This window comes from Brachyhypopomus gauderio, chromosome 8 (genome assembly GCF_052324685.1).
Source record: "Brachyhypopomus gauderio isolate BG-103 chromosome 8, BGAUD_0.2, whole genome shotgun sequence".
NCBI lineage: Eukaryota > Metazoa > Chordata > Actinopteri > Gymnotiformes > Hypopomidae > Brachyhypopomus > Brachyhypopomus gauderio.
In genome coordinates, this window is record NC_135218.1 from 5,238,777 (window position 1) to 5,265,265 (window position 26,489).

Below are 26,489 nucleotides of genomic sequence, written 5' to 3' on the forward strand. Positions count from 1 at the left end.
ACGGCTCAGGAAATAGATTTTTATAAGCACTCAAGAAAACTTTTATCTCTCATCTAAAGGACTAGAGTAGTGACCTGTCACTGGCCGCTTCGGTTCATATTTATTGTTGATGGTGAGTGAAAATCGACTTGCAGTGGTTCTGGGAATGTCTACTCAGAGCATTGGATGGCACATATTTTAAACGCCCCGGTGGTTTTCTTTTTCATCAGTTCAACTCCATGATTTTATTGAATAAGAGTATTAGGCACCACCTAGTGCCCAAAATGTTAAAAAACGTGTTAAACAAACGGACACTAGGTGGCGACACACAAAGTAAACGCTAGCTAAGTAAAAACTCGGTTTGTCTTTGTACAGTTTCCTTGATTGTTTACATGGTCGTTACGTCCCTTTTGTCGTGGCTAAGTTAAAAAAAAACAACTAGTTACCTAGATTTAAACTGTCCACAGAATATTTAAAATCTCTTTTTCACGATGGGATGTGACGGTGGAACAATACCTAAAAGACATGAACTGGTTAAAGGACCCAAGAAGGTGGAGAAGGTAGCGGATACCTAGCGAGACTAGCTGACGTTTTGAACGGGGTTAGAATTAGCTACAGTTAGCTAGCTAGGCTAGCTAGGCCTTTAATAACGTTTGTTACTTCCGCCTAATTCCGAGAGAGTCTAACGCATATAATAATAATAATAATCATCATCCTAATAATAATAATAACAATATATTTCAGGTGGACAAAAACGCCGAGCTCGCTGCTAAGTGGAAATACTGCGCTCTGAGTCAGGAGAGGCTGAGGCGTCCTATTGTGGCCTGTGGACTTGGGAGGTAAACTAGTGCATTTACATTAACATTACATTTAATGGGGATACGTAGCGATGTTATATGTTCTTTTTTGTCAGACTTTAATATTTGCTAATAATAATAGACTGAGTGTTTGACTGTCCTTTTACCAGGCTGTACAATAAAGATGCTATTATCGAGTATCTGTTGGATAAAACAGCAGAAAGACCCAATGTAGAGGTTGTTGAACACATTCGTAACATCAAGGTGAGCATAAGGTTTTATAAGACAGTTATTTCAAAAACAGCTATTACCAAAAGTCCCCCCCTAAAAAACCTTCATTAAGTCTATTATTAGGTTTTAGGTAAACGTATTTATACCCATTACCTAGTCTCTTTGGTCATATCTGCATGTTTTTATTTCATTTAAAAGAAATAATGATCATATTTCTATTTCTACATGAAGGATGTGAAGGAGTTGAACCTGACTGATAATCCAGCCTGGGAAGGGGAGAGCAGGAATGCTAAGGGTGACTGTTACGAGGACATGCATCGTGCCATGTTTATCTGCCCTGTGGTGGGCTTGGAGATGAACGGCAAACACAAGTACGAGCTCTCTGTCATGCAGTCACACTATCACAGGCCAGCAGGACTGGACTGTCACAGGATTGTAGAAAACCTCCAAGAATGCAAAACATAACTTTGTCTGAGTTATTTGTTGTACTGTAAATACTAATAATTGGGAGTAATGATGCTGTTTGTTTTGTTAGGATGAATAAAGCAAGATTTCCTGACCAGGGAAATCGTTTGCTTATATATTCTTGTAGATATAAAAGGAATTGGTGGCTGTGATTTTATTGGAAGTTGTGTATAGTCTATACATGTATAAAATAATTATTATCATTTTGCTAGGACTTCATTTTTCAAGTTGTCCTGGTGCACTTGCAAATTAAGTGCAAAAAGAGAAAATGAATTCAAATCCTACATGGAAGACGTGTTACAGTTTCAGATGGGTTCCTCAACACCCATTTTATGAGACATTAAAGAAGAAGCTTATAACGAATTTGCTGGTGCATATGGATAGGGCAAATGGTCCAGCTCTTGAGGTGTAATGGAGCCTTACTGTGTGTTTGTGTCAGGTTTTGCTACCTGCACACATGTGGCTGTGTGTTCTCAGACCGGGCACTCCGGGAGGTCAAGACCGAGATCTGTCATAAGGTAAGGAGACCTTTGCACTTATAACAGGAGTGTTAATATTTGGTTTTTATATTTTGAAGCCATGATAATCATGGAACAACAATGGAATATAAAATATGATTTTGTAGATTTTTAAAATTAGTTCTGATCTTTTTGAATTTCTTATTCATTATGTAAATTCTGTCCTCAAAGTGGCCGTTCTTAAATATAAGTCGTATCGTACAGATAATCAGATATTCACTTTTGAAGTGTTTAGTCACACAGTCATGAAGCTAATGTACTTAATTTTTGTTGTAGTAATTTTAAGATTCTAATTTTAAGATTTGCTCATTTGAACTGAACCAAGGTAAACAAGGAAAGTAAATGGGAACTAGTAATACTCCTGTGCAAACTGTGTGCTGATTTATCATGATAAATAATATATAAACATCCCAAACACTAAATTGTGGGCTAGACTTAAAAACAGCATGTAAACTACACCACAAAGTCACAGATAAGCAAAGGTGCCATGGATAATACTAATAATAGGTAGAACTAAACTTATTGCAAATATCATTGAAGGCCCTGGCCATTCTCATGGATTTACCATGTTCTTTGAGCACATCTGATCCAATGACACCACTCACTTTTTTGGCTTCTCAGTCCATATTTTACTCTGATCCAGCTCCTAACACCCCTTGGTCAGGAAGTCAAAGAGTTTGGCTGGATTACCTGGTGCAGGTGTGTGTTTCCTGCTAAAGAGCTGAATGCGGGCCTGTCTGTTGAATGAATGGCTCTAAAATAAACACACTCGGACTGATGAATAAGCTTAACACTTAAGATATCATTAAATAATCTTGTGCTTTGATTTGCACAAGATTGATTTATTTTTACCAAGATTTAATTTTACCAAATGTCAGCATTGGCACTGTTCTGCATAATGCCTCTGTGTTAGGACTTTCTCTCTCTTTCTGCATTTGGAAGCCCACTGATAAATGTCTGCATATACGTAGGCTATCTTTAGTAACACACAGGTGCAACGGTTTTAACGGCCTGCTGGTTCAACTGGGCTGTCCCTCCGCCCCACAGATCCACTCATCCTTGGCTGACAAATCCAGACCGACGAGGTCCATAACTGTAAAAGAGAGTCATGCTCAAGTCTGGGTGTGATTTTGTTTTTTGCACATTACAATCTACCTATGGAGTGCAGTGGGATTAAGATAAAACACATTTCAAGATTGACTCATAAAATCAGATTTCAACATTTTTGTGAATGCAGTTAAAATGTTTTAAAGGTATTATATTGCAATATATACCCAGAAGAGAGTGAGCATTCAGTCCGGTGTGCTGGTCATAGTATAAGGATGAGACAGAGAAATCAACATTCTCATAATTATGGCAGAAGTATACAACAAATAGTGTATAAGTGTGTGTATAGTTATTAAACATACAGAGAGATAATGGTATTTACTAATGTGGGCCACTAATCACCTGCATTACAGCATAGCATTATTAATATTAATTTATATTAACAACAATAACATAATGGATATCCTAATGTGTTCTCTTAACATAGCATGTGGCTATCTTGCTATGTAGTACCTTTAAAATGATAGAAAATGAAGATACTTATGATTATAAGAAAGTATTATATTTAACTGGCATAATACATATGCCTTATTTCTTGGAGGAAACACTAACTCATTAATATTAATGTAATTGCACAGCCCACCAATATAACCCACAACAGCCTTCATATTGCACAGACCCAGTACTGCACTATTCCACCCATATTGCACAGTTCCCACAGTATTGCACTATTCCCGTAGCCTAATTATTTAAAAGTATTAAATAAAGCTGACAGAAATCAGTTAAGTTTACAGCTTATACCTAGAGGGTAGGAGCTGATACTTGGGATAAGGTACAAGGGATAGACTTACGGGAATGAAATAATTTTCCCTGTAATCTTCATAGATGTCTTAACAAGGGAGGTAAACTGAGATTTTAATTGAAGTGAAAGATTACCATGCCTGTATCCCATAAGTGATCACACTCTCTAAAGCCACCTGAACAGAAAGTCTCTGGTCAGTTCCATACATCCAGACACTTGGCAAAAAGCCTCTGCTGTAGGCTGAAACATAGACTCTCAACATGGTTTTTCAAGGTAAATGTATCACCAGTAAGGATACTTACGTATTCATAGGACCATATCTGATTAAACATAAAAATAATAACTGGAGAAGCCAGGTCCCAGAGAGTCAATACCAGGTCCCCTTTCTTCACATTTAAAAAGAGCTTATTAGAATCACACCACGAGACAAAACTTCATTATTTCACAGGTTCTAAAATGTGATCTGGTGATCTGGATTAAAACAGAAGCCTTAGGGAACCTCAGTATGTCATTGCATGGGTGTTGATTCATATACAGAGAATAGAGTAAATAGAATTGGTGAACTCAAACCTGGGGAGCACCTGAGCTTGTAGATTTTGGGTCACAATGAATAATTGTGATGGATAATAATGGATGTTTTTAGTCAAAAATGAAAAATATCTGTTGACACCCAATTCTTTAAATGCTTCCATTAATACATGAAGTTGAAGGGAATATGAAGTCTTATTCCTCTCTGGTTTTCCAAGAAGTTCTACATGGCTCTGTCATAGGAACTCTATTATTTGTTATTTACATGCTTCCTTTGGGTGATATCATTTGCCAGTATGGGTTACATTTCTATATTGTAGTTGCATTTCAGTGCTGGTGACACATCTATCTCAGCATTCTTCACAACTTCTCTTCCAAGTGTTTCTCTAAGGAATTCCATTCACAGAATGAAACTCTGGATGAGTTTATACTTGTATAAATGTATAACTTTACATTTTACCCAGTTAAATTCTGAGAACAGCAAAATGATGTTGATATTAGGGATGCACCGAAAATTCGGCCACCGAAAATTTTCGGCCGAAATGGCTTAAATTTGCATTTTCGGTTTTCGGCCGAAATACTTTCATCACCGAAACAACACGGCCGAAACGATGTGTTGTGATGACGCAAGCAAAAATCGCCTGCACGTGTTTATTTGGATAAAGCTAGCAAAAAAGTTTTCCAGTGATGGCGCCAAGGCAAAGGACATTACACCAAAAATTATGGACTCGTTGCCTTAGATGATCAGCCGTTCTCTGTCGTAGAGGATGTGGGATTTCGTAGGCTAATAGAGCACATTGAGCCCCGTTATGTTTTGCCGAGCAGACGACATTTCTCAGAAGTGTGTTTACCTGAGCTGTTTAATGTTGTTGCAACTCACGTCACGTTTTTATGAGAGAATTTATATTTATCTTTCAGGCCAGTCAGTTATAATTAAATTTAACTCGTATAAAATACATATATTTATCCTCTCAGATAAAAACGGTCTGCAAGCGAGTTAAATTTAATTAGTGGTCGGCCGTTGTCAGCGGTATCGCCGTTAACGGCCCACCACTAATTTTACTTTATAATATGCATTACTGTAATGTCAGTGCTAAATAAATATTTTCAAATCAAATTTTGTAGTTGATTTATTCTTTGAATAGCAATGCCTTGATTTTAGTGAGGTTAGCCATAAATCCAATGTTACTAATAATTGGCATAATGTATTTCGGTGTTTCGGTTTTCGGCTTTCGGCCTTGGTTTCCTCATTTTCGGTTTTCGGTTTCGGCTAAGAATTTTCATTTCGGTGCATCCCTAGTTGATATTGTGTAAAGCAGCTCTTAAAGGTTTGTAATTTCTCATCAGATGATACTACAGTTATTCCCTGAAGTACAGTTCGTAATCGTTGAAGATGTTGAGATTCTCATTTGGAGTGACGAGGAAGGATAGGATCAGAAATGAGTTTATTAGAGGATCAGCACATGTAGCATGTTTTGGAGATAAAGTTAGAGAAGCGAGATTGAGATGGTTTGGACATGTACAGAGGAGGGAGGAGAGGTATATTGGTAGGAGGGTCTCGAGGATGGAACTTTCAGGCAAGAGGAGGAGAAGTAGACCTAAGAGGAGGTTTATGGATGCAGTGGTAGAGGATATGAGAGTGGCTGGTGTGTCAGTGGAGGACACTCAGCACAGGGCCAGATGGAGGAGTTTGATCCCCCTAAACGGGAATTGCCGAAAGAAGAATAAGAAGAAAAAGACATAGACGTGAAGATATATTTGATGCTATACTCTCTCTCCTGGCACAAATCACCTTCATTGCTAAAGCAGCTTTCTTCTCCCTTCACAGAATTGCATGTCTTTATTCTCCTTATTGAGCTTGCAATGCAAATATATCAGTCAATGTTTGTATCATTAGCCATTTAGATTGGCAAAATGTCTTTCTGGTCTTCCAGCCAAATTCTTCAATAAACTGCACTATATTCACTATATTCATATTCATATGTACTCTCTTCTAATACTAAATACTATTACAATAGTATGTTGAATTCAAAATTGTGGCTGTCAAGTCACTGCCACTGTCAGCTTTTATTGTATGGAAAAAGAAACCTTTTGATGTTAATTAGCTAAGTAGTTGATTTGTGTGTGTTGGAAGCATATAAATAGGATCTACTGTAGGAAACGTAGGTGTTGTCCGAACACAAAACGTGCAGAGGACCAAGTGAGGAAAAGATGGACACCTGCTATTTTGATCACCTGCTAGTTTTTTATTTTTTATTTTTTTTTTACATTTTAGTGTTGAATTATATTTAACCCACCTCTTCTTTCTAACTCAGTTAAGCTTTGAGACTAGTGCCTGTTCTGGCAGAAACAAAGAAGATACTAATATAAAGGTGGTTAGACCAGGTTACCTATTGTTTTTGATTCTAAGCAAACTGCACCCAAACTAATAGCACAATGCATTGTCAGTTACATGCCATAATGCAAGATGATAATGCAAGACTCTGGAGTAGAGATGTGGGACTCTGGAGTAGAGGTGTGGGACTCTGGAGTAGATGTGTGGGACTCTGGAGTAGAGGTGTGGGATTCTGGAGTAGAGGTGTGGGACTCTGGAGTAGATGTGTGGGACTCTGGAGTAGAGGTGTGGGACTCTGGAGTAGAGGTGTGGGACTCTGGAGTAGAGGTGTGGGACTCTGGAGTAGATGTGTGGGACTCTGGAGTAGAGGTGTGGGACTCTGGAGTAGATGTGTGGGACTCTGGAGTAGATGTGTGGGACTCTGGAGTAGATGTGTGGGACTCTGGAGTAGAGGTGTGGGACTCTGGAGTAGATGTGTGGGACTCTGGAGTAGATGTGTGGGACTCTGGAGTAGATGTGTGGGACTCTGGAGTAGAGGTGTGGGACTCTGGAGTAGAGGTGTGGGACTCTGGAGTAGATGTGTGGGACTCTGGAGTAGAGGTGTGGGATTCTGGAGTAGAGGTGTGGGACTCTGGAGTAGAGGTGTGGGACTCTGGAGTAGAGGTGTGGGACTCTGGAGTAGAGGTGTGGGACTCTGGAGTAGAGGTGTGGGACTCTGGAGTAGATGTGTGGGACTCTGGAGTAGATGTGTGGGACTCTGGAGTAGATGTGTGGGACTCTGGAGTAGAGGTGTGGGACTCTGGAGTAGATGTGTGGGACTCTGGAGTAGATGTGTGGGACTCTGGAGTAGATGTGTGGGACTCTGGAGTAGATGTGTGGGACTCTGCAGTAGATGTGTGGGACTCTGGAGTAGAGGTGTGGGACTCTGGAGTAGAGGTGTGGGACTCTGGAGTAGAGGTGTGGGACTCTGGAGTAGAGGTGTGGGACTCTGGAGTAGAGGTGTGGGACTCTGGAGTAGATGTGTGGGACTCTGGAGTAGATGTGTGGGACTCTGGAGTAGATGTGTGGGACTCTGGAGTAGAGGTGTGGGACTCTGGAGTAGAGGTGTGGGACTCTGGAGTAGATGTGTGGGACTCTGGAGTAGAGGTGTGGGACTCTGGAGTAGAGATGTGGGACTCTGGAGTAGAGGTGTGGGACTCTGGAGTAGATGTGTGGGACTCTGGAGTAGATGTGTGGGACTCTGGAGTAGAGGTGTGGGACTCTGGAGTAGAGGTGTGGGACTCTGGAGTAGAGGTGTGGGACTCTGGAGTAGAGGTGTGGGACTCTGGAGTAGATGTGTGGGACTCTGGAGTAGAGGTGTGGGACTCTGGAGTAGAGGTGTGGGACTCTGGAGTAGAGGTGTGGGACTCTGGAGTAGAGGTGTGGGACTCTGGAGTAGAGGTGTGGGACTCTGGAGTAGAGGTGTGGGACTCTGGAGTAGAGATGTGGGACTCTGGAGTAGATGTGTGGGACTCTGGAGTAGATGTGTGGGACTCTGGAGTAGAGGTGTGGGACTCTGGAGTAGAGGTGTGGGACTCTGGAGTAGAGGTGTGGGACTCTGGAGTAGAGGTGTGGGACTCTGGAGTAGAGGTGTGGGACTCTGGAGTAGAGGTGTGGGACTCTGGAGTAGATGTGTGGGACTCTGGAGTAGAGATGTGGGACTCTGGAGTAGAGGTGTGGGACTCTGGAGTAGAGGTGTGGGACTCTGGAGTAGATGTGTGGGACTCTGGAGTAGAGGTGTGGGACTCTGGAGTAGAGGTGTGGGACTCTGGAGTAGAGGTGTGGGACTCTGGAGTAGAGGTGTGGGACTCTGGAGTAGAGGTGTGGGACTCTGGAGTAGAGGTGTGGGACTCTGGAGTAGAGGTGTGGGACTCTGGAGTAGATGTGTGGGACTCTGGAGTAGAACCGCTACTCCTCCACGTAGAGAGGAGCAAGTTGAGGTGGTTCGGGTATCTGGTCCGGGTGCCTCCCTGGTGAGGCGGTCTGTGCATGTCCATGCTGGAGAGATTATCTTGGCTGTCCCGGGAACTCCTTGGGTAAGCGGATGGATGGAGGGATGGAGGGAGGGATGGATGGATGTGTTGAGAAGCATTTCAAAATTTGTGCATATCTTGTTGCTTTACAACAACATTTTTAGGACATCTAAGAAAATACAGTGTTTTGAATTTTATTTTGTTCCTTTAGCTGTGTCTGGCTCATAAATGTAGTGTTTAGCTTATTAGATTTGTTAATCTTAGTTAACTCATGAAAGATGTAACAGGTAGCAGCACATTTATTAAAACATAGCACATTTATTAAAGGACAAGCAAAATGAACTTAGTACTACTTATTAATAAAGTGCATGAACATGAATAAAGTGTTTATAATGTACAGATAATCTGTACATTTCTATAGGTGTTTTACAGAAGTCCAAAGAGGCCATAAGTTACTTTTATTTATTTATTTATTTATTTTATCTTGATATCATGTTATTCATTATATCAGAACATTTGGTCATTCTGGACTTCTGTGGCTGTAAAACACCAGTTTTGCTCATGATCTCAAGGTCACAAAAGTTCTCAAGTTTTTTGTGATCTCAGGATAACAAAAGTTATCCTTGACAGAAGTAAAGAAGAAGAAATGTTCTTCAGATCCACCCGTACCTGACAGTTTGGGTGATGCTCTAGATGCTCTTTGTGTTCTCTTAAACAGCTTCAAATGGGTTTTGCTTTTCTTTGCTCTGTACAAACCACTGTTGAATCTTTCTCGTTGCTTACTGTGCCAGGGCAGTTTTGGGTAGCTTGTCAGGACTGGACCCAGTAGGTCTAATTGACACAGAGGAAGTGATAATGATTCACTGTGAAACTCTCCCCAAAGCTAAAGCCTGTACAGGCTCTCTTTGTCCAAGAAGTACATGTTTCACTGGTTAACGTTTAGCATTGCTGGTTTTTTTTATCTTTTGTGAGTTCTTCCAAGTTCAATCAATTCCTGACATTAATTTAGCTTGTTAAAAATTTACTGGTGTAAATAAAACTATCAGTTATATTGAGATCACAATGTGGTGTACAGAAAAAAAAATACCTCATGGCCTTTCTTAACTTCTGTAGTGTTTCACTGTTGTGGTCAAAATCAGTTTCTTTACTAATGGGTGATTGCGAGTAAGATTTTCCATTGTGAGTCAGTTTTCCATGAATCTTTATTTGCAGTTATGCCGTGTTTAACATGGTTGTCTGAGTTCTAAGGTTTGGCATTACACAAGCTGCACTCTAGATCCTGTTATGCTGAAACGTGTGTGAGAAACCCTGCATTAGCTCCACTTATAGCGGTTTCACACTTAGAATGTGCATATATCATGCAATTAGATTAAAGGAAGCACAGATCCAGTACCATGTACTGGAATTGGTCAGTATCTGCAAAAAATATTTAGGGAGAAATTCTTAATGAAACCAATCCGATACCGTAAGAAATGCTGAAACTGCACAGCTTCCTAGCAGCTCACCATCTGTCACTGGGCTTACCAGAGTTTGACCCACAGCTTGAACTTCATTTGATTTGTGATTGGGTAAAAACTGCTGGCCAGAATAATTCCTTTCTGTCCTCAGTACCTTGTGTGTTCCATGTGTGGCATTTTGTTGCAGACTGGCCCACCACAATCAAATATACAAACCACCCATCGTCACTCCACCTTGTGTATACCAACATGCCACAACTTAAATACACAATTAAGAGGGATTTGAAGCAGATTAAGAGAGAGACATCCTGACTACAAATATAAAATACACACACACACACACACGGATAAGTATGTTTTGTCAGATTCCAAATTAGCACAGTTTACCCTGTTAAGGAATAAATGAACAAAGTAAAAAACACAGAAGAAGACTCCCTATTAATGTAAAAATAGTATTTAACAAAATAGAGAGGTTTTATGAATAGGCCAACATATCAGAGCCACATTAAAAGATATTTTGGCGAAAGCTCCAGTTAGAGTCTGTGGTGGCTACATGGCTCTTGAAGGTTGATGTCTGTGTGGCATTTGAAGGGTGCTATAGTTTTAAGATGAGAATGCATGTTTGATGTGTTTTCATCATTGGGAGAATGTTTTTGTGGGCTGTTCTTACTGGTTCAGCTCGGTTTGGTGACTCTTCAGTTGGAATGAAGCAGTGGTGTTATTCTTTGGAACTAGGTCGCTACTAGGTCACTTGAGTCTTAACGTTCGCCGTTGTGGCTTCTTGCTTTTTGTTTTGCTCTGCACAATCTCCTCAGTGAGAACCCCTGCCCCATCATCAGTCATTATCACTGAGCTCCAGCCCCTCCAACTACTGTTTATTATTATGTATGCACAGAATGTCTTAAATGTCCCATTTTTCAAAGTACAGATTTGGTGCGTTGTCACGTCACATTAATATACCATCACCATTTTACAATACCGTCACCATATTTAAATATCTTGGTATACTGAAATAACGCCCAACCCCAAGGACACATAACAGAGCTACATTCAAAGATAGTTTAGCTCTCCATGAATAAGCATTAGGGTTCTTGCTAGAGCTTGTTAGCCACTAGGAAATTAATCGTCTTAGCCAGTGTGCGCTCCCTACACTGCAATATTGACATTAATAACTAACTAACTAGCTATGCTAGCAAGCAACACTTGAGTTAAAAGTACCAAACGAACCAAATCGAAGTAGAGCAACGCTTGTGGAATTTGTTTTGTTATTGTCATACCTTTGCAAACTCCAGCTAGGTTCACCACTAGTGATTTTTTTTCCTGCTGGTTTCTGCTTATCTGAAGTTCTACACTTCCTCCCCTCGTCCCTCCACTGTGCACGCCACCACCACTATTGGGGTTACAGCGTGCGTTATTCTAGCACATTTGGCAGCAACTACGTTTTTTAGCTCTGACACACTTTGGGGCAAAAAAAATAAATAAATGTTTAGACGATATTATGTACTTGTGCGCTTAACACCCAGTTTGAAAGATCAGATATTTTGTTTGTTTTCATTTAGAGTGTGCGTGATGCAGTAATGCTCCTCAGTGTTTAGTGCTGCTCTCACTTCTGCCTTACAAATACCTCTTCAATAGCCACACAACAACCATAGTTTAACAAAACGTGAACACAGCAATACAATAAATTGTTCTAGGATGAAGGATGCTTCAGTAAGTAACATCCAGAGCTTCTGTTCTCTGGATGAATCATTCCATGCTGCTTTGTTTAGCTTCCCTTTTTAAATACATCGTAGCCTTTGGTTTTATATTTATCCCATTGTTATGGCACTACTAACATTGACCTCGATTGCAAGATGCCATGATGACTGAATGGGCACCACAGCTTGCTGTAGGACCTTGTGTCTATGCCAGTTTTCCAAGCAGTCAAGTGCCTCAAGAGAGTCTGTGATTTCAAACTTATTAGCAAACATGCTGTTCTTCTCAATTATCCACGGTATGTCCTCGGTGCCATAGATACAGATGTCCCTGACGTAGCGTCCTGTGGAAGCAAGCACGGCATTCCTGATGAGATTAGTAGCATGGAAACTCTTTTAAGGATGCCTCTAACATTTACAAAGGTTTTAGTGTCCCTGTTACAAAATATAACAATTGAATATCACAAGTTCTACACTTCGTCGTCGTCCCCCCCCCCCCAACCCCCCCCCCCCCCCCCCCCCCCAAACTGTGCACGCCACCACCACCATCGTGGTTTCAGCATGTGTTATTCTAGCATTAACTTGTATTCATATGTATATTGTATGTTAATTGTGTTCATATCATATATTAATGTAAAGTGGCATTTTTAATGGTTGTGTTAATGGGAGTGTTAATGGTTGATAAATGTCGTAGGTGTCATACCATTACAGCCATGATGGACTGTCCCTTCTTGGTCCTTCCATTTAATGGCCCTGATATCACCTTCCCAACCACCATTTATATTACTGCCAGGTGCCTCTGTTGGGATGTTGAAAATTGTAACTTGCTTATTTTTGTCTGTTCTTTTTCTCATTTTGGTTAAAAAAAAACATTTCTATATTAGTTTTACTTACATAATTGACTTTGAGACAGACTCTCCATTTGAAAAATCTTCAGTTTGTTTTATGCAAATGTTGAACCCTGAGACTTGCCCTAATTCTTTGAATATGTACATGCATCATATTTCATAAACAACCTCTTTCTTACCTTTCACATGGTTGTTGTTTTATGCAAATGTTGAACCATGAGACTTGCCCTAATTATTTGAATATGTACATGCATCATATTTCATAAGCAACCGCTTTCTTACCTTTCACATGGTTAAGGGTTACCCAGTAATGCTCATCGGGGCTGTAGGTATCTCTTGACCACTCTAGCAGGTCTTGGGCCATTGAGCTGTTGAGCACATACTCCACGAACGCTCTCGTCAGAGAATAGTAGGCAGTTCCAAAGTAGATCTGCAGGTTGTGTGGAGGGGGGTCCTTTCTGATGCCCTTGGAAGCAACATAGTCGCCATTGACCTCAATGTGCTGCATTTGAGTTCTGTATTGTATGTATTCTGGCTGCTTGATCCCTGGAGTCATGTTTATGTCCCTCCATTCTGCTTCTTGCATATATCTAATCAGTTCTAAGTTGCTCTTGATAGGGAAATCTTGGCCACAGAGGTTTATAACCTTTTTCCATTTGATTGGAGACTTCAGGAGGTCCTCCATACAGTTGATGTCCGCCTTTAGGCGTGAAAAACCACCATATGTCACTCTCTCACCAACTGAAGCCAGGAAGACATTGGGGAAGCAGTCAGCCAAGCGTCTGACACTTGTTTTAAACTTTTCTGGAGCTTTGACATCTACGTGAATGCAGTAAATGTTCTGAGGAGCATAGATGGCCCTCAGCAAACGCACAAACATCTCCAGTTCTTTGTGGATTGTAATGATGAAAGCCAGAGGGTAGTTCGCTTCTTCTGTGCTCAGGGGCTCCATGATGAAGTGAAGGTCAGCCTGCATGCGGTAGCAGATCAGCGGACCATCAAAGTAGGTGATGTCCAGGCATTCCATCCTCTGCCATCTTGTGTAAGAAGAGGTGTTGGGCAGGGCTTGACAGTTATCAAGGAATGGGCGGCAGGTCAGAGGGCTCAGAGCCGTGGGAGCATAAGAGGTTCTGGCCTTGAGATAGATGATGGAGCAGATAAAGATAGAAATGCCAAGCAGTACGAGAAAGCTCCACTTTACACTCTCAAGCTGGAACATAATAGTCCAGCATAAAGAAGACCGGACGATGTACAGCAACCTGAAATTCCTGGACAGGGTAAAAAAAAACAGTATGGAACTTTGGGCTAAATGTATTCTATGTTTGTTTCTAACTGGACTTCATGCTATAGTTGCTTAAGCTGACTGATAAATCTCACATTTAACCATCAAATAAATAATGAGAGCACAAGTGTCATACTCATAAGTGTGTAAGTCGCTCTAGATGAGAGTGTTTGCCAGATGCAGTAATTTCAAAAGTTGACAAATGAACAACTATGCTCATATCTCCTAATTCAAGACTCTTATTAAAAACCTACTTTTTGTTTTCTTGACTTGTTGGAGCTGCTGTGTTCTTGTTAGTTTGCTTTATTTTTATCACCTGCCTTTTAAATTCAGGCCATTGTGCAGGCCATTATCACCTGCCTTTTTAAAATCTTTTTATTTCTCTGATTTGCAAACCTGTTTTTTTATATACAGGCTTTGAAGTTGTATTCCAATGAGTCACAAATACCTTTAACACTTGAATTTAGGCTTGTTGTGCCCTGGAATATAAAGATATGTAAATGCAGCTGTTTATTTTTAAACAAGTTACCCACCTTGCTTACAAATCAACTACTTTATTTTCTCTCATTTGCAGAGTGCTGTAATTTTTCCATCCCTGTCATTAGAGAGTTCATACTAGTGCCTCTGCGATAAAATTATATCGATATGTTTTGCGAAAAAACATGACTATGTTGTTTGGGCAATAGAATTCAATAAATATTTGTTTCCATTTCCTGCCTTAAGTAGCACTGCCAACGGAAGCAGTCTGATGACGTATGACACTATCAGGCTGCATGCTGAACGCTCTACAAATACGCAAAGCAAATTTATCAAAATGACTACGCGTGCGCTACATTTCCGAAAAGTGCTACAAATTCAGAAATGCTGCAAATCCAGCCACAACACAGCGGAAGTTTTTCTGGACAATTTTTTTAATGCAGGCACTCTGTTTTTGCCATAAACAACTATTGTGTTATAGAGTATCTCATTGTTGAATGGGACATAAGTAGTAAAGCTCTTTAGATGTAAATCCCCTAGCTAGCTATTTAGATGTATGACACAACTATGTTGTGTCAAATGGGATTTTAAGCCTTAGTTTCCTAATTTAAAGAGCTAGTTTGCTACATTTAAAGAGCATGTGGTTTACACGTGAAAGAAAGTGATAAGCGATTTTATCATGGTAAAATAAATTATGCAATCAAATGATTCCACAAAATAGACTAAACATAACCTGGTAAGACTAAGGGAATAACACTGTAGGTTTTTAACTAGAAACAAGAGTTGTGTTATACAGTATCTCATTACATAGAACGGGACTGAATTAGTAAAGCTCTTTAAATGTAGCTAGCTAGGTAATTAAGCCTGAAAAAGTGTATGCCTTAGTTTTTGTCTAAATACATAGCTTGCTACATTTAAAGATCTCTACTCATGTATTTAATCCTTAAAAAGTTTTTTAAGCCTTAGTTTTCGTCTAGTTATCTATCTAGCTACATAACAGCTAGTTATCTATCTAGCTACATTTAAACAACTTTAGAAATTCAGTCCAGTTGTGCTGAATTTCTCAGCAGAATCCATTTCCCCTTGTTTATGTGCACATAAACATGCTACAGATGATATTCAGGTTAAAATTAAACCCTTCATTAAAAGGGTTAATAATAAAAGGGTTATATTATTTAAATAATCCTTGTTGAATGTAGAGGCATGTCCTTTATGTGCAATAGCATCCACACACATCCAGATAAGTCACCAAAGTAAAAAAAGACGTTAACCAGACATTTCAGTCCTGAGTTACAGTGATTATAACTTAGTTCATCGAGCACTCTAGTTTTGTTTTGCTATGATTAACAATGAATGATTACGCCTTATTTATGCATAAAAACAACGGAAATTGCAAATATCTGTAGTGTCTTTATAAGTGTGCAAACGAGGGGAGTCTGATTCTGCCCAAGAGATGGAACAGCACCATTCAACATAATGAGAGACTGTATGTAAGGGGATTTATGATTCACTGTCTGTGACACTCAATCAGAGCATCTATGACTGATCTATGTCTGAAGATATCAAAACCTGTATAACAACTCTTATGAATAACAATTTGCAGGTTTTATGAGTAAACATTAAATGTGAGATTTTTTTAAATATTTTGACTTTATAGTATTTTTTATTTTTTAACAGTCTACAAGCTCTACAGGTCTCCATCAGTTTCACAGCACATAAAATATACAAGAGTTTACTAAAATAATTTGTCTTTTTTGGAAGCATTTTAGGAAATTGTGTCCACCATGATCACACACACACACTTTAACACATGGAGAGTGATGAAGCAGAGTGCTCCTACCTTTCCGCTACAGCAGATTCCAGTCCTATCATCAAATTAGGTTAAACATTAGAGAGTGCCGCCTCCATAGAGTCCACCCCTGTGTGACCTCCACTGAACGTTGCCCGAGGCAAAGCAGAGTCATGATCGCTGTGGCAACATTCGGCTTGGACACCTGTGTTCTGAGACTCGCCGTCACACTTGCTGTACAGATGCACACGGATTTTTGATGCTCTCAAGGCTACGGCTGTGTAGTCTGTTTGCTGTCCTCTCTTAGCTTTGTGGGTGGCTGCTCAGCTACATTCCCCATGAGATGGTAAGAGAATGTGTGAGGGAGAGGGAGAAAGAGAGAGAGAGAGAGAGAGAGAGGGAGAGAGAGAGAGAGAGGGAGAGGTACATAGAGGCTGTGCCTGCTTAGCAACCACTCATGCCCCTCGTCCTACAAGTCTCCTCCCCACTCATTACTTCACGTAATATTCATTCTCTTCCTTTCTCTCCTGCTTTCTTTTTGATTCTTTTCATCTTTTTTTTTTATTGATCTCTCTCATAGTCTTAGTTTCATTCTTGCTGTTGATCCCTTTTTCCTCTCTTGCTGATCTGGTTTCCGTCTTTTGTCTTTCCGAAACAAAAGCCCCGATCCAGTTCTGGGGTGTCTAAATATGGACCATCACCTCTTTGCTCCGAAGTGCCATTATGTTCAGGTACACGAGGTGGAGAGCTGTGTCTGTGAGCCTTAGAGACTGCCTGTTTATGAGCTCTGCCTGGTCAGCTCAGGAGATTAGCCCTCTTGTGTCGACCAGATAGACGTCTCATTGAACTCACTGTGGGATACAATAGTCCCCCTGGTAGTGAATGCCTTTCTCTTTGTCTGAACACATGCTGGGCTTTCATTTCACCGGCTTCGATTACTGGCAAGAGCCAAAAAATTGCTTGTGTCCCTATACATTTTCTCTACCTTGTTTGCTTCACTTGGCTTGGACAGGTTCTGATGGAGGAGAAAGCCTCCCTCCTGTCTACCGTCTCCATCTGCACTGAACAGGCCCATCTGTACTGAACAGGCCCATCTGTACTGAACAGGCCCATCTGGGGATCATCTGCTGCCGTTGATGTAGTTTCTTCTAAATTCACATTTTTAGAGGAAGCATAATCCTGTTAGTCTTTCCCGCATATTGCAACAAACCTTCAGAAGTCATGTATGAAAAGGTGTGAGAGTTAATGTTTAAGTAATATTCAGGTCTACTGTTATTCAGAGTATGTACTGAATTAACATAAACTTGTATGGTTCTACTGTGAGATGAAACTGAGAGTTTCCCACTTTCAAAAGCTGAAATGTTCACTTTGTCAGGATATTCAGTGGAAAGCTTTAGAGTCCTATAGAGAATGCTACTAAAGCTTTGGATGTGTTGACGATTATAAATGACAGGGCAGCAGCAATTTTATTTTGTTGAGTGTATTTTTATTTGGTGTTTATAATCAAAGTCCATTTGCAGTATTTAGATTAATAGTAATTATTATTCTTGCGATACATGGCATGTTGGACAAATAGAGATACAGAATAGAAGAGCATGCTATGGATGTGGATATTAGTTCAGTTGATAGTTTGAGAGTTTTTATGAAACTTTGAAATTAGCGTAATCTGATCCTTTTTCAGCAAACAAACAAACAAAACAAACAAACAAAAATGGATCGACCTTTTTATGTTGTGTTCATATACAGGTGACAGGATTATTAATTGAATATATTACTGATTCTGATTTATTAGGGTTCACACAGTGTGGGAAACCTATTATAATTGCTGGAGTTTTTCTTCCTCTTATTATTATTTTTCAGGTTGTAAAATGCATACTGCAGCCTAGACCGTAAGGAACACCAAACTTGGCAGAAAGGTGCAGCAGGTATGCAATGAGAGAAATATAGACAGTGACCCACATTGGCCTGATTACACACCATTTATTTTATATTTATGTAGCCCACCTCCACCTCCACTGATGTACAGATCATAACAATTATGATAACAATTATGTATAATATAGTGCAATAGTGATAACAATAATTGGGGTTAGGTGGACCATAAGAGGATATAGAAAAGAATACAGAATACAGACAAATGGGTCTTGCATGATTCAGATCAATGAGGTCTATAAATATGCTATAACATCTCATAACAAAAAGTGCACTGCCTGACCAGAAATGAACCTTATAAATAACTAATATATCTGATTGCACACCATTGATGTGCACTATAGCACACCATTTTTCATTTTGGTCCATATCTCCCACACAGTAGGGCCTAGAAACAAAATTCCTAGAAACTGATTCCTTGGCTCAAGCCAAACAAAAAATCCCCAAGAACCATTAAGCTCTGCCCACTTAGATTTTAGGTAATTTGCACATTTTTTAAATATAATAATAATCAAGACTGATTATCACAGTCTTGGTGTCAAAGTATTCAGAAGAATCTCATTATCAATAATTATGGACAAAATTGTGACATTTGCATACAATCTGGTTGTCACCTGTCAATCAATAGCTCTGAGGCGGGGCCTAATGTACTTCAGCAGCTATATCAGCAATGCTTTGACCAGTCTTCATGATCACTTGATGAGCTGATAGGGCACACGACTTTGAGGTCACAGGTCAAAGCTGGCGATGATTGTCCTATAGGGGGTGCTACATACAACGTTTCTCAATAACCATTGGTCACATCAACCAATGATGTGACATCAGACACACAATGATGATGAAAAAACATAGATCGTAAGTTGTTGGGGGGGGGGGGGGGGGCATCGTAAGTTGTTGAGCCGGGGGGGGGGGGGGGGGGGGGGGGGGGGGGGGGGGGGTTGTGCGATCGATCGCCAAGAGTTGGCGAATTACTAATGCATCAAGTATAAACCTAGCTTTTGACGTAACAGTCTCAGCAAGAGCAACATCCAGTTAAAATAAGTGAGGGGACGGTGTCCCGCCGCTACCCATTCTCACTACACTACTTGGGGGGGGACGAAACCTCCCTGTTAAAATAAGTGGGGGGACAACGTCCCCCCGCGACCCAACCCCCCAACTACACCCCTGCATACAGGTTAGCCATTCTGATGTCTGAACTTCTGACAACCTACGCATGCGCATTAATCCGCGCGAACTTGTTACTTTGCAGCGTAGCTAGCCTCCAATTTATTTAAACTAAATACAACAAAGGGTATAACAATGAGTGCCGTAGCTGGTCCGAGTAAGAAGCCTAAAACCTACCACTTCATACAGAATGGGATTTGTTTCACTGTGTGATATTCTAAGTGTGTTTGCCTCATCTGTCAGTGTGTCGTTTCTATTCCAAAGAAGGAAAAGGTGGAGCGGCATTTTCTGACTGTTCATAAAAACTGACTTTGTTCATAAAAATTGATTTTCCTCCGAAAAGCGAGCTGAGAAGGAGAAAGGTGAAAGAACTCATTTTCTCACATTTCTCACATCTGACCACAAAAGTGAAGGCAGCCACTGAAGCATCATTTCGGGTGTCACTTAATTGTTAAGCACAAGAAGTCCTTCCAAGACGGAGAGATGATAAAAGAGGCATTTGATGAAGCCGCTAATTCCTTGTTCCGAGACTTTAAAAACAAATCTGAAATATTATCTTCAGTCAAAGCTCAACACCTATCGAGGAATACAGTCAGACTGCGCTCTGAAGCCACGGCCGAGGATTTGACCCAGCAACTTTGGAAGGATATTGCGGACTGCGAGTGCTTCTCACTACAATTAGCGATACTTTAAAATACTTCATAAATATAAATAAATAAAATACTTTATTTATCCTAAAAGGAACAGGGGAAAAGTAAAGATCAAATACACAATATTAAATAGCAATAATAACTTTTATTTGGCATTTTTATTGTAGGTAGATCATTTTGACTTGGTCATCTTATAAGTAGCTCGCAAGCTGAAAAGGTGTGGGCACCCCTGATCTATGATGTTTTGCCTATATTTAACTTCAGGAACATCTCTTTTTGGTGATCAGCAGAAGTCTGTCAACACAGACAACCACCATTTTGCTTTGCACCACACCATTTTATACATAATGACATGCATACTGGAACAAAACACTATGGTTGACAGAGAAGTTATGAAAACATAATAGTAACACAGGACATAATTATATAATGAAATTATATAATAAACATGTAGCATATTTGTTTGCATGAATTTAAATGAATAAAAGAAAGTAAAAAAAAGTGTAACGTACACATTGGCAAAAATTTTTTGCATTCATTTGACTGTGGTTAGTGATGCATCAGTGCTTTGCAATGTGGTTGAGCATGGAAAGCCAGTTAATGTGCCAAGCAAGAAATGCTAGCCATAGGAAAACACCTAACTAGAGATACTGCAGAGAGATATGTTTTTTCAACGTCTGTGAGTAGGTGCTCATTAGCTTTTTTTCACAAACTAAGGAAGTTTAGGGCCGCCCATGTATACTGTAAAGACACAACACAACTCGTCTAGCTTATATTGATCTTAAAGGCACATGGAACAACCTGATTTATTCTAAGGTATAAAGAGTGGTTGTGTTAAAAGGAATTATATTTTAAGGGGACAGCAGTGAAAAATGTATGATAATAGTGAAATGTGTGATATGGGCACTTCAACTCACTTTGGATTTATTTTTTTGCATTGATTTGAATGTGGCTGTTTCGTGATGCATACGATGCCTAGATTTGTGCACACGTGTCTCCTGCTTGGCGGTTTAACTAAATCGGTTCTGGTGTCTGTATGACTGCAGTGTGGAGATCCTTTCCGGGAAGGAGACGCTGTGGTCCTGAACGGGAGCAAAGAGGAACAGGAGAAGTTGCGGAAAGCGATGGAGGAGAGGAGGATCCTGGCCAAAACAGGAAAGGTTCCCTGCCATTGTCTTTTATTCACTACACTGATGTCTTACAGTTTCCTCTGCTGTCTGTGCTTCTGAACCGCCTCACAGCTTCCAAGAACACAGGATATCAGATTTCATATAATCACATTATGCGATAACAGGGTTTAGTTTCAGTTGGTTCAGATAAAGCCTGCGCTACCTCATGAGGTAATCTGCTTTGACATCTTTGAGCTGCTTTTGATGAGACGTGAGCTGATGCACCATGTGCTGCGTCTTGCGATGGCCTGTATGCTGAGGCTCTGGCTTGGTTTTGCCCCTGGAGGCCTGTTGGTGATTGAAGTTTATTAGAAAATATCATTAATACTGTTCTCTTTTCTCAGAAGTCAAAGAAAAACAAGACTGAGACTGTATCCAAACCTTTGGAGTCAGAAGGTACAGTGGACAATGGTGTTTATCTTCAAGCATTGTTTGGGTTTCATTGTGTATTTGGCTATGATCAAATATAGTTCTTTTTATTTATCAACAAAGCAAAGATGTGAAAACTTACTGGTGTTTGAATGCTTTGGTCAGTCAGTGAGAGTGTGAAAAGGAGCATGAAATGAACCTGGTGACTCATTTGTCATGAGATCATATGTATGCATAAACATTAACTTTGGGATTTTGCACTCCTGCCTTACTAACTCCTGTCAGTAGGGTTGATTTGCAATATTATTTCAGTAAAAACAACAAAAAAAGACCCGAACTGTGCATCATTTCAATAAGACTTCATCTTACTCGTCTCTCGTATCTCTCTGAAGTGTCTCTGGAGCCTAAATCGGTGGCGGTGTGCGGTGAGGGCAGCCACGGCGTCAGCAGCTCTGACTCAGGTAAAGATTTGGCATTCCACATTTATTGTTCTAGGAGAGACGAATTGTAATGGATCATTGAACAAGTGACAGGCCGCTAGTGTCACACATCGGAAAGTTGAACAAGGGCAATTTAAAGTGATCCGTCGAAAGGAAATGTTCGAGGGGCTGATTGTTGTGTTTATTAATGGCTAACAGCAGAGAGCCGCCATTGCCCTGGGTCTCTCCGCACAGTCTTAAGTGTGACGTCTCGGGGGGGACCATAAGACTGACGCAGCAGGGACCCAGGGATGCAGGCCATTACGTGGTCTCTGTGCCATACGGCTACTCAGCTGGGATTCTACAAGTTGGTGGTGGTGACTGGTGGGAACATTTTGGCGGCTGGGAGTTTGAACATCTTGGATGGTTTGCATAGCAGATGTTATGTTGGGCCTTTATCATAAACCCGAGGCCCAACATTTTCATTAGTTCCCTAATGTTACAAATTTTGGTGAATTCCTTTCTCTTCTGTCTATGTGTCCTTAGGACAAATTCTACAAGACAATATTTCTAATTCAGCAAAGACTTGCTGACAAGCAATTATGTTTGGTTCTCTTGTCTAATTATTGCAGTCCATTAGGCTAACTGTCTGTTTGAAGCATCTAAAAAACAGGATGAGAGATTATTTCTCCCTGAGTAAATAAGGGTCAGGCAGATGGTATTTGGCTACAGAGAGGAGACACTCCTGAAATTGGTTGCACATCTAATATTTAATGATCTAAAAACTAAAGACTTGGTCAGATATCTTTGTGTTCTAATACAGTGTTTCTCAACCTTTTTTCAGTTGTGGCACCCTTTATATGCATGCAAAATTTTAAGGCACCCCAGTTTACAATGCGTTAAAAACACAGGCTTTGGGGGGTGGGGGGGTGGAGACGTAAGTTGTTGACCGGGGTGGGGGGGGTGTGAACGTAAAATGGAGACAAATTAAGTGTTATATCGCAATCTATCGATCGCGGGTGGTTGGCGCCAAAGCGAACTAGTAACTCATTGAATCATAGATATGGATCAGATAAATATACAAGAAATTTTTTTTTCGGATGTGAGATATCGGAAGTGTGCCGTGAGAGCGTGTGAAAACGGTCAAATGCGTGTGTCTCATGCTCAATGCGTGAGCGTTGGCAACCCTGAAAACATACTCTCTGCAACCAGCTCCCGGCCAACATAACACAAAAAAGTGATTATTAAGACAGAGAGCAGATAAATGTGACTTACAGTCAGTGGGAAACCTGCATAATCACGTGCTGACCTTAGTCATATGCAGGTCATATGCACGCTTTGAGCGTGAGACTCACGCATATTTAGCGATTTCACACGCTCTCACGCCACACATGGAATTTCTCACGCTTGAATATTATTATTATTAATTTATTTTTTAAATAATCTAATCGCCGCACACCGCAGCATATTCAGCCAATCCATCGGTTGTATATTATAACAGGTTGAACCAATCAGAATATAGATCGCGCTGTTTCTTGGTAGACTTTAGCCAGCTCGCTCCCCAACCACACACACACACACACACACACACACACACACACACACAGCCGCTACACTAACCATCGCGACAGATTCCAATCCCCCCCGCCTGAAAAAAAGCTCACGCCCACCAAACTTGAGAGATCTGGTCATATGAAATAAATTTTAATGATTTTAAAGTGTATAATAACTTCAATTTTTAAAACTATAGTTTTTTATTTCACATCAGAATATTTTGACGGCACCCCCGATGAAGACAGACGGCACCCCAGGGTGCTGCGGCACCCCGGTTGAGAAACGCTGTTCTAATAGACTTGTATCTCACTTTTACTAGCCATGTAAAACCCAAACAGGCATCAGTCATCTTAAAAATATAGATAGATTCATAGACTAATAGCTTGCTTACGTCTTTCCCAGGAGATTTGACTGCTGTAAGTTTCCTAACTCAACGTCCAGAAGGACCATTAGTTCCAGTTTACAATGGCTGCAAGTTATTTAAAGAAAACATTTTTAAAGCGCTAGTACAACTTGATAAATCACCAAATGGATTAGGATCGGAACACATTTCTGATATGCTCAAAGGGTAAAAACCCTGGTCATTTAAGTAAAGCTTAGAATTCAGACTAAACATTGTAAAGCGGATTTTAGACATGGCATATCAAACATAACCGAAAGAACAAAAACAGCCAGAATTTACATTGTGTTATGTCTTACTCATTTTTTATGAGACTTATCAGCCTATGCGCAGTCTGCTGTCGGTCACACAAGTGGCTGACAGTGTGTGCTTTGAAGACCTCCTTTGCAAAAGATGTTTGGGGTAGGGCTCTAGGAACCAGGCATTGATCAGGTCATCCAAGTTAACACGTAAACAAAGCATTAAAAGGCTGTAACCCAATTCAGTCTCTTAATGGAACCGGATGAGATAATGGCCTTTTTTGTGCTAATACATGCAGACTGCATTGGGCAGCTCGGGGGAGTGTAGATCGCATCTAATTGATTCCGCAACCAGGAGAAGTTTTATTAGACATTTGACATTAACAAAACACGTCTTTTAGAATGCCACATCTTCCAGCTTATATCAATAGTTTTGGCTTTCAAAATATGAATATAGATGTCTCACTTTGGACTCCATACACTGTTGGTCCCTCATGAGGCCCAGCCGCAGTCTCTGCCTTGAGGGGGCGTCTTTTTCCTTTTCTCGTCTTATTCACTTTGCAGTCAGGGGTCGTGCAGCTGAACCCGCCCACCCAGCCACTGATCAGCCTGTCTGTGTCAGCGTCACGTCTGTCTCGGCGTCGCGTCTGTCTCGGCGTCGCGTCTGTCTCGGCGTCACGTCTGTCTCGGCGTCGCGTCTGTCTCGGCGTCGCGTCTGTCTCGGCGTCGCGTCTGTCTCGGCGTCGCGTCTGTCTCGGCGTCGCGTCTGTCTCGGCCTCGCGTCTGTCTCGGCCTCGCGTCTGTCTCGGCCTCGCGTCTGTCCCGGCCTCGCGTCTGTCCCGGCTTCGCGTCTGTCCCGGCCTCGCGTCTGTCCCGGCCTCGCGTCTGTCCCGGCCTCGCGTCTGTCCCGGCGTCGCGTCTGTCCCGGCGTCGCGTCTGTCCCGGCGTCGCGTCTGTCCCGGCCTCGCGTCTGTCCCGGCCTCGCGTCTGTCCCGGCCTCGCGTCTGTCTCGGCCTCGCGTCTGTCTCGGCCTCGCGTCTGTCCCGGCCTCGCGTCTGTCCCGGCCTCGCGTCTGTCCCGGCCTCGCGTCTGTCCCGGCCTCGCGTCTGTCTCGGCCTCGCGTCTGTCTCGGCCTCGCGTCTGTCTCGGCCTCGCGTCTGTCTCGGCCTCGCGTCTGTCCCGGCCTCGCGTCTGTCCCGGCCTCGCGTCTGTCCCGGCCTCGCGTCTGTCCCGGCCTCGCGTCTGTCTCGGCGTCGCGTCTGTCTCGGCGTCGCGTCTGTCTCGGCGTCGCGTCTGTCTCGGCGTCGCGTCTGTCTCGGCCTCGCGTCTGTCCCGGCCTCGCGTCTGTCCCGGCCTCGCGTCTGTCCCGGCCTCGCGTCTGTCTCGGCCTCGCGTCTGTCCCGGCGTCGCGTCTGTCTCGGCCTCGCGTCTGTCCCGGCCTCGCGTCTGTCCCGGCCTCGCGTCTGTCTCGGCCTCGCGTCTGTCTCGGCGTCGCGTCTGTCCTGGCCTCGCGTCTGTCCCGGCCTCGCGTCTGTCCCGGCCTCGCGTCTGTCTCGGCCTCGCGTCTGTCTCGGCGTCGCGTCTGTCCCGGCGTCGCGTCTGTCTCGGCGTCACTTTCACCTTGTTTGTCCTTTTGCCCTGACCTTGTTGACAGCTCTGTGTCCCACAACATCCACTATGTTGTTGTGTCTTGCTACTTGTTACATTGTGCTCCTCACAAGCAGAGTGCAGGTGGTTGTGGAGGTGAGGTATGAGTGCCCCATAGTGGCATGTCCCTGCCACATCTTTCAGTGATTGCTGCATATAATGCTTTAGCTACGTTTTTCCATCTTTTTTGATGCAAATAAACATGGTCAGAAAATGCACAAAGATTATATTATGTTCCCAACTGCTTTCATTGTACTAGTACATGTATAATATATAATGTACAGACTTCAGGGTATTAAATTACAGTGTTGGTTTTGACAGTTAATCTAAATGACTATTGCAGTAATAGTGTACAGCACAGTAATATGTTAATGACTATAGCATTGGGTTATAAATGATCCTACCTTAATTCTCTGCTAAAGTCAGTACATATCTGAACTCTGTACGGCTTCCATAGGCGTGAGTATTCATTTGATCATTTTCTTTCCATCTGAAGCTCCAGGAGCATCTAAGACTTCGAAGTACACGGCAGCCACAGGAAGTAAAAGGTCCATCCAGGATATGGAGGAGAAATCGGAGACGTACAAATCTCTCTTCACCTCTCACAGCTCCGCCAAGCGCACCAAAAACCAATTGTCCAACTGGGTCACCCACACCCCATATCACTTTTGAGAGTCACGTGGAG

The 26,489-nt window shown here is 41.7% G+C and overlaps 2 protein-coding genes across 3 annotated transcripts; one reads left to right on the forward strand and one right to left on the reverse strand.

Annotated features, from left to right (window-relative positions):
* On the forward strand, window positions 1–26,489 carry rtf2 (replication termination factor 2). Of its 2 annotated transcripts, none has more exons than XM_077013961.1 (9): window positions 1–112; window positions 724–818; window positions 947–1,040; window positions 1,239–1,378; window positions 1,912–1,990; window positions 21,054–21,167; window positions 21,521–21,572; window positions 21,938–22,006; window positions 26,301–26,489. In XM_077013961.1, the coding sequence occupies exons 1-9, from the start codon at window positions 110–112 to the stop codon at window positions 26,474–26,476; spliced, it is 822 nt and encodes a 273-aa protein (XP_076870076.1). In that variant the 5' UTR covers window positions 1–109; the 3' UTR covers window positions 26,477–26,489. The 2 variants fall into 2 exon arrangements, with proteins under 2 accessions (XP_076870076.1, XP_076870075.1); XM_077013960.1 differs by lacking the exon at window positions 1–112 and adding an exon at window positions 319–539.
* gcnt7 (glucosaminyl (N-acetyl) transferase family member 7) lies at window positions 10,505–16,679 on the reverse strand. Its single transcript, XM_077013959.1, has 4 exons — window positions 16,313–16,679; window positions 12,996–13,981; window positions 12,569–12,664; window positions 10,505–12,209 (listed from the first exon to the last, which is right to left on the reverse strand). The coding sequence occupies exons 1-4, from the start codon at window positions 16,342–16,344 to the stop codon at window positions 11,980–11,982; spliced, it is 1,344 nt and encodes a 447-aa protein (XP_076870074.1). The 5' UTR covers window positions 16,345–16,679; the 3' UTR covers window positions 10,505–11,979.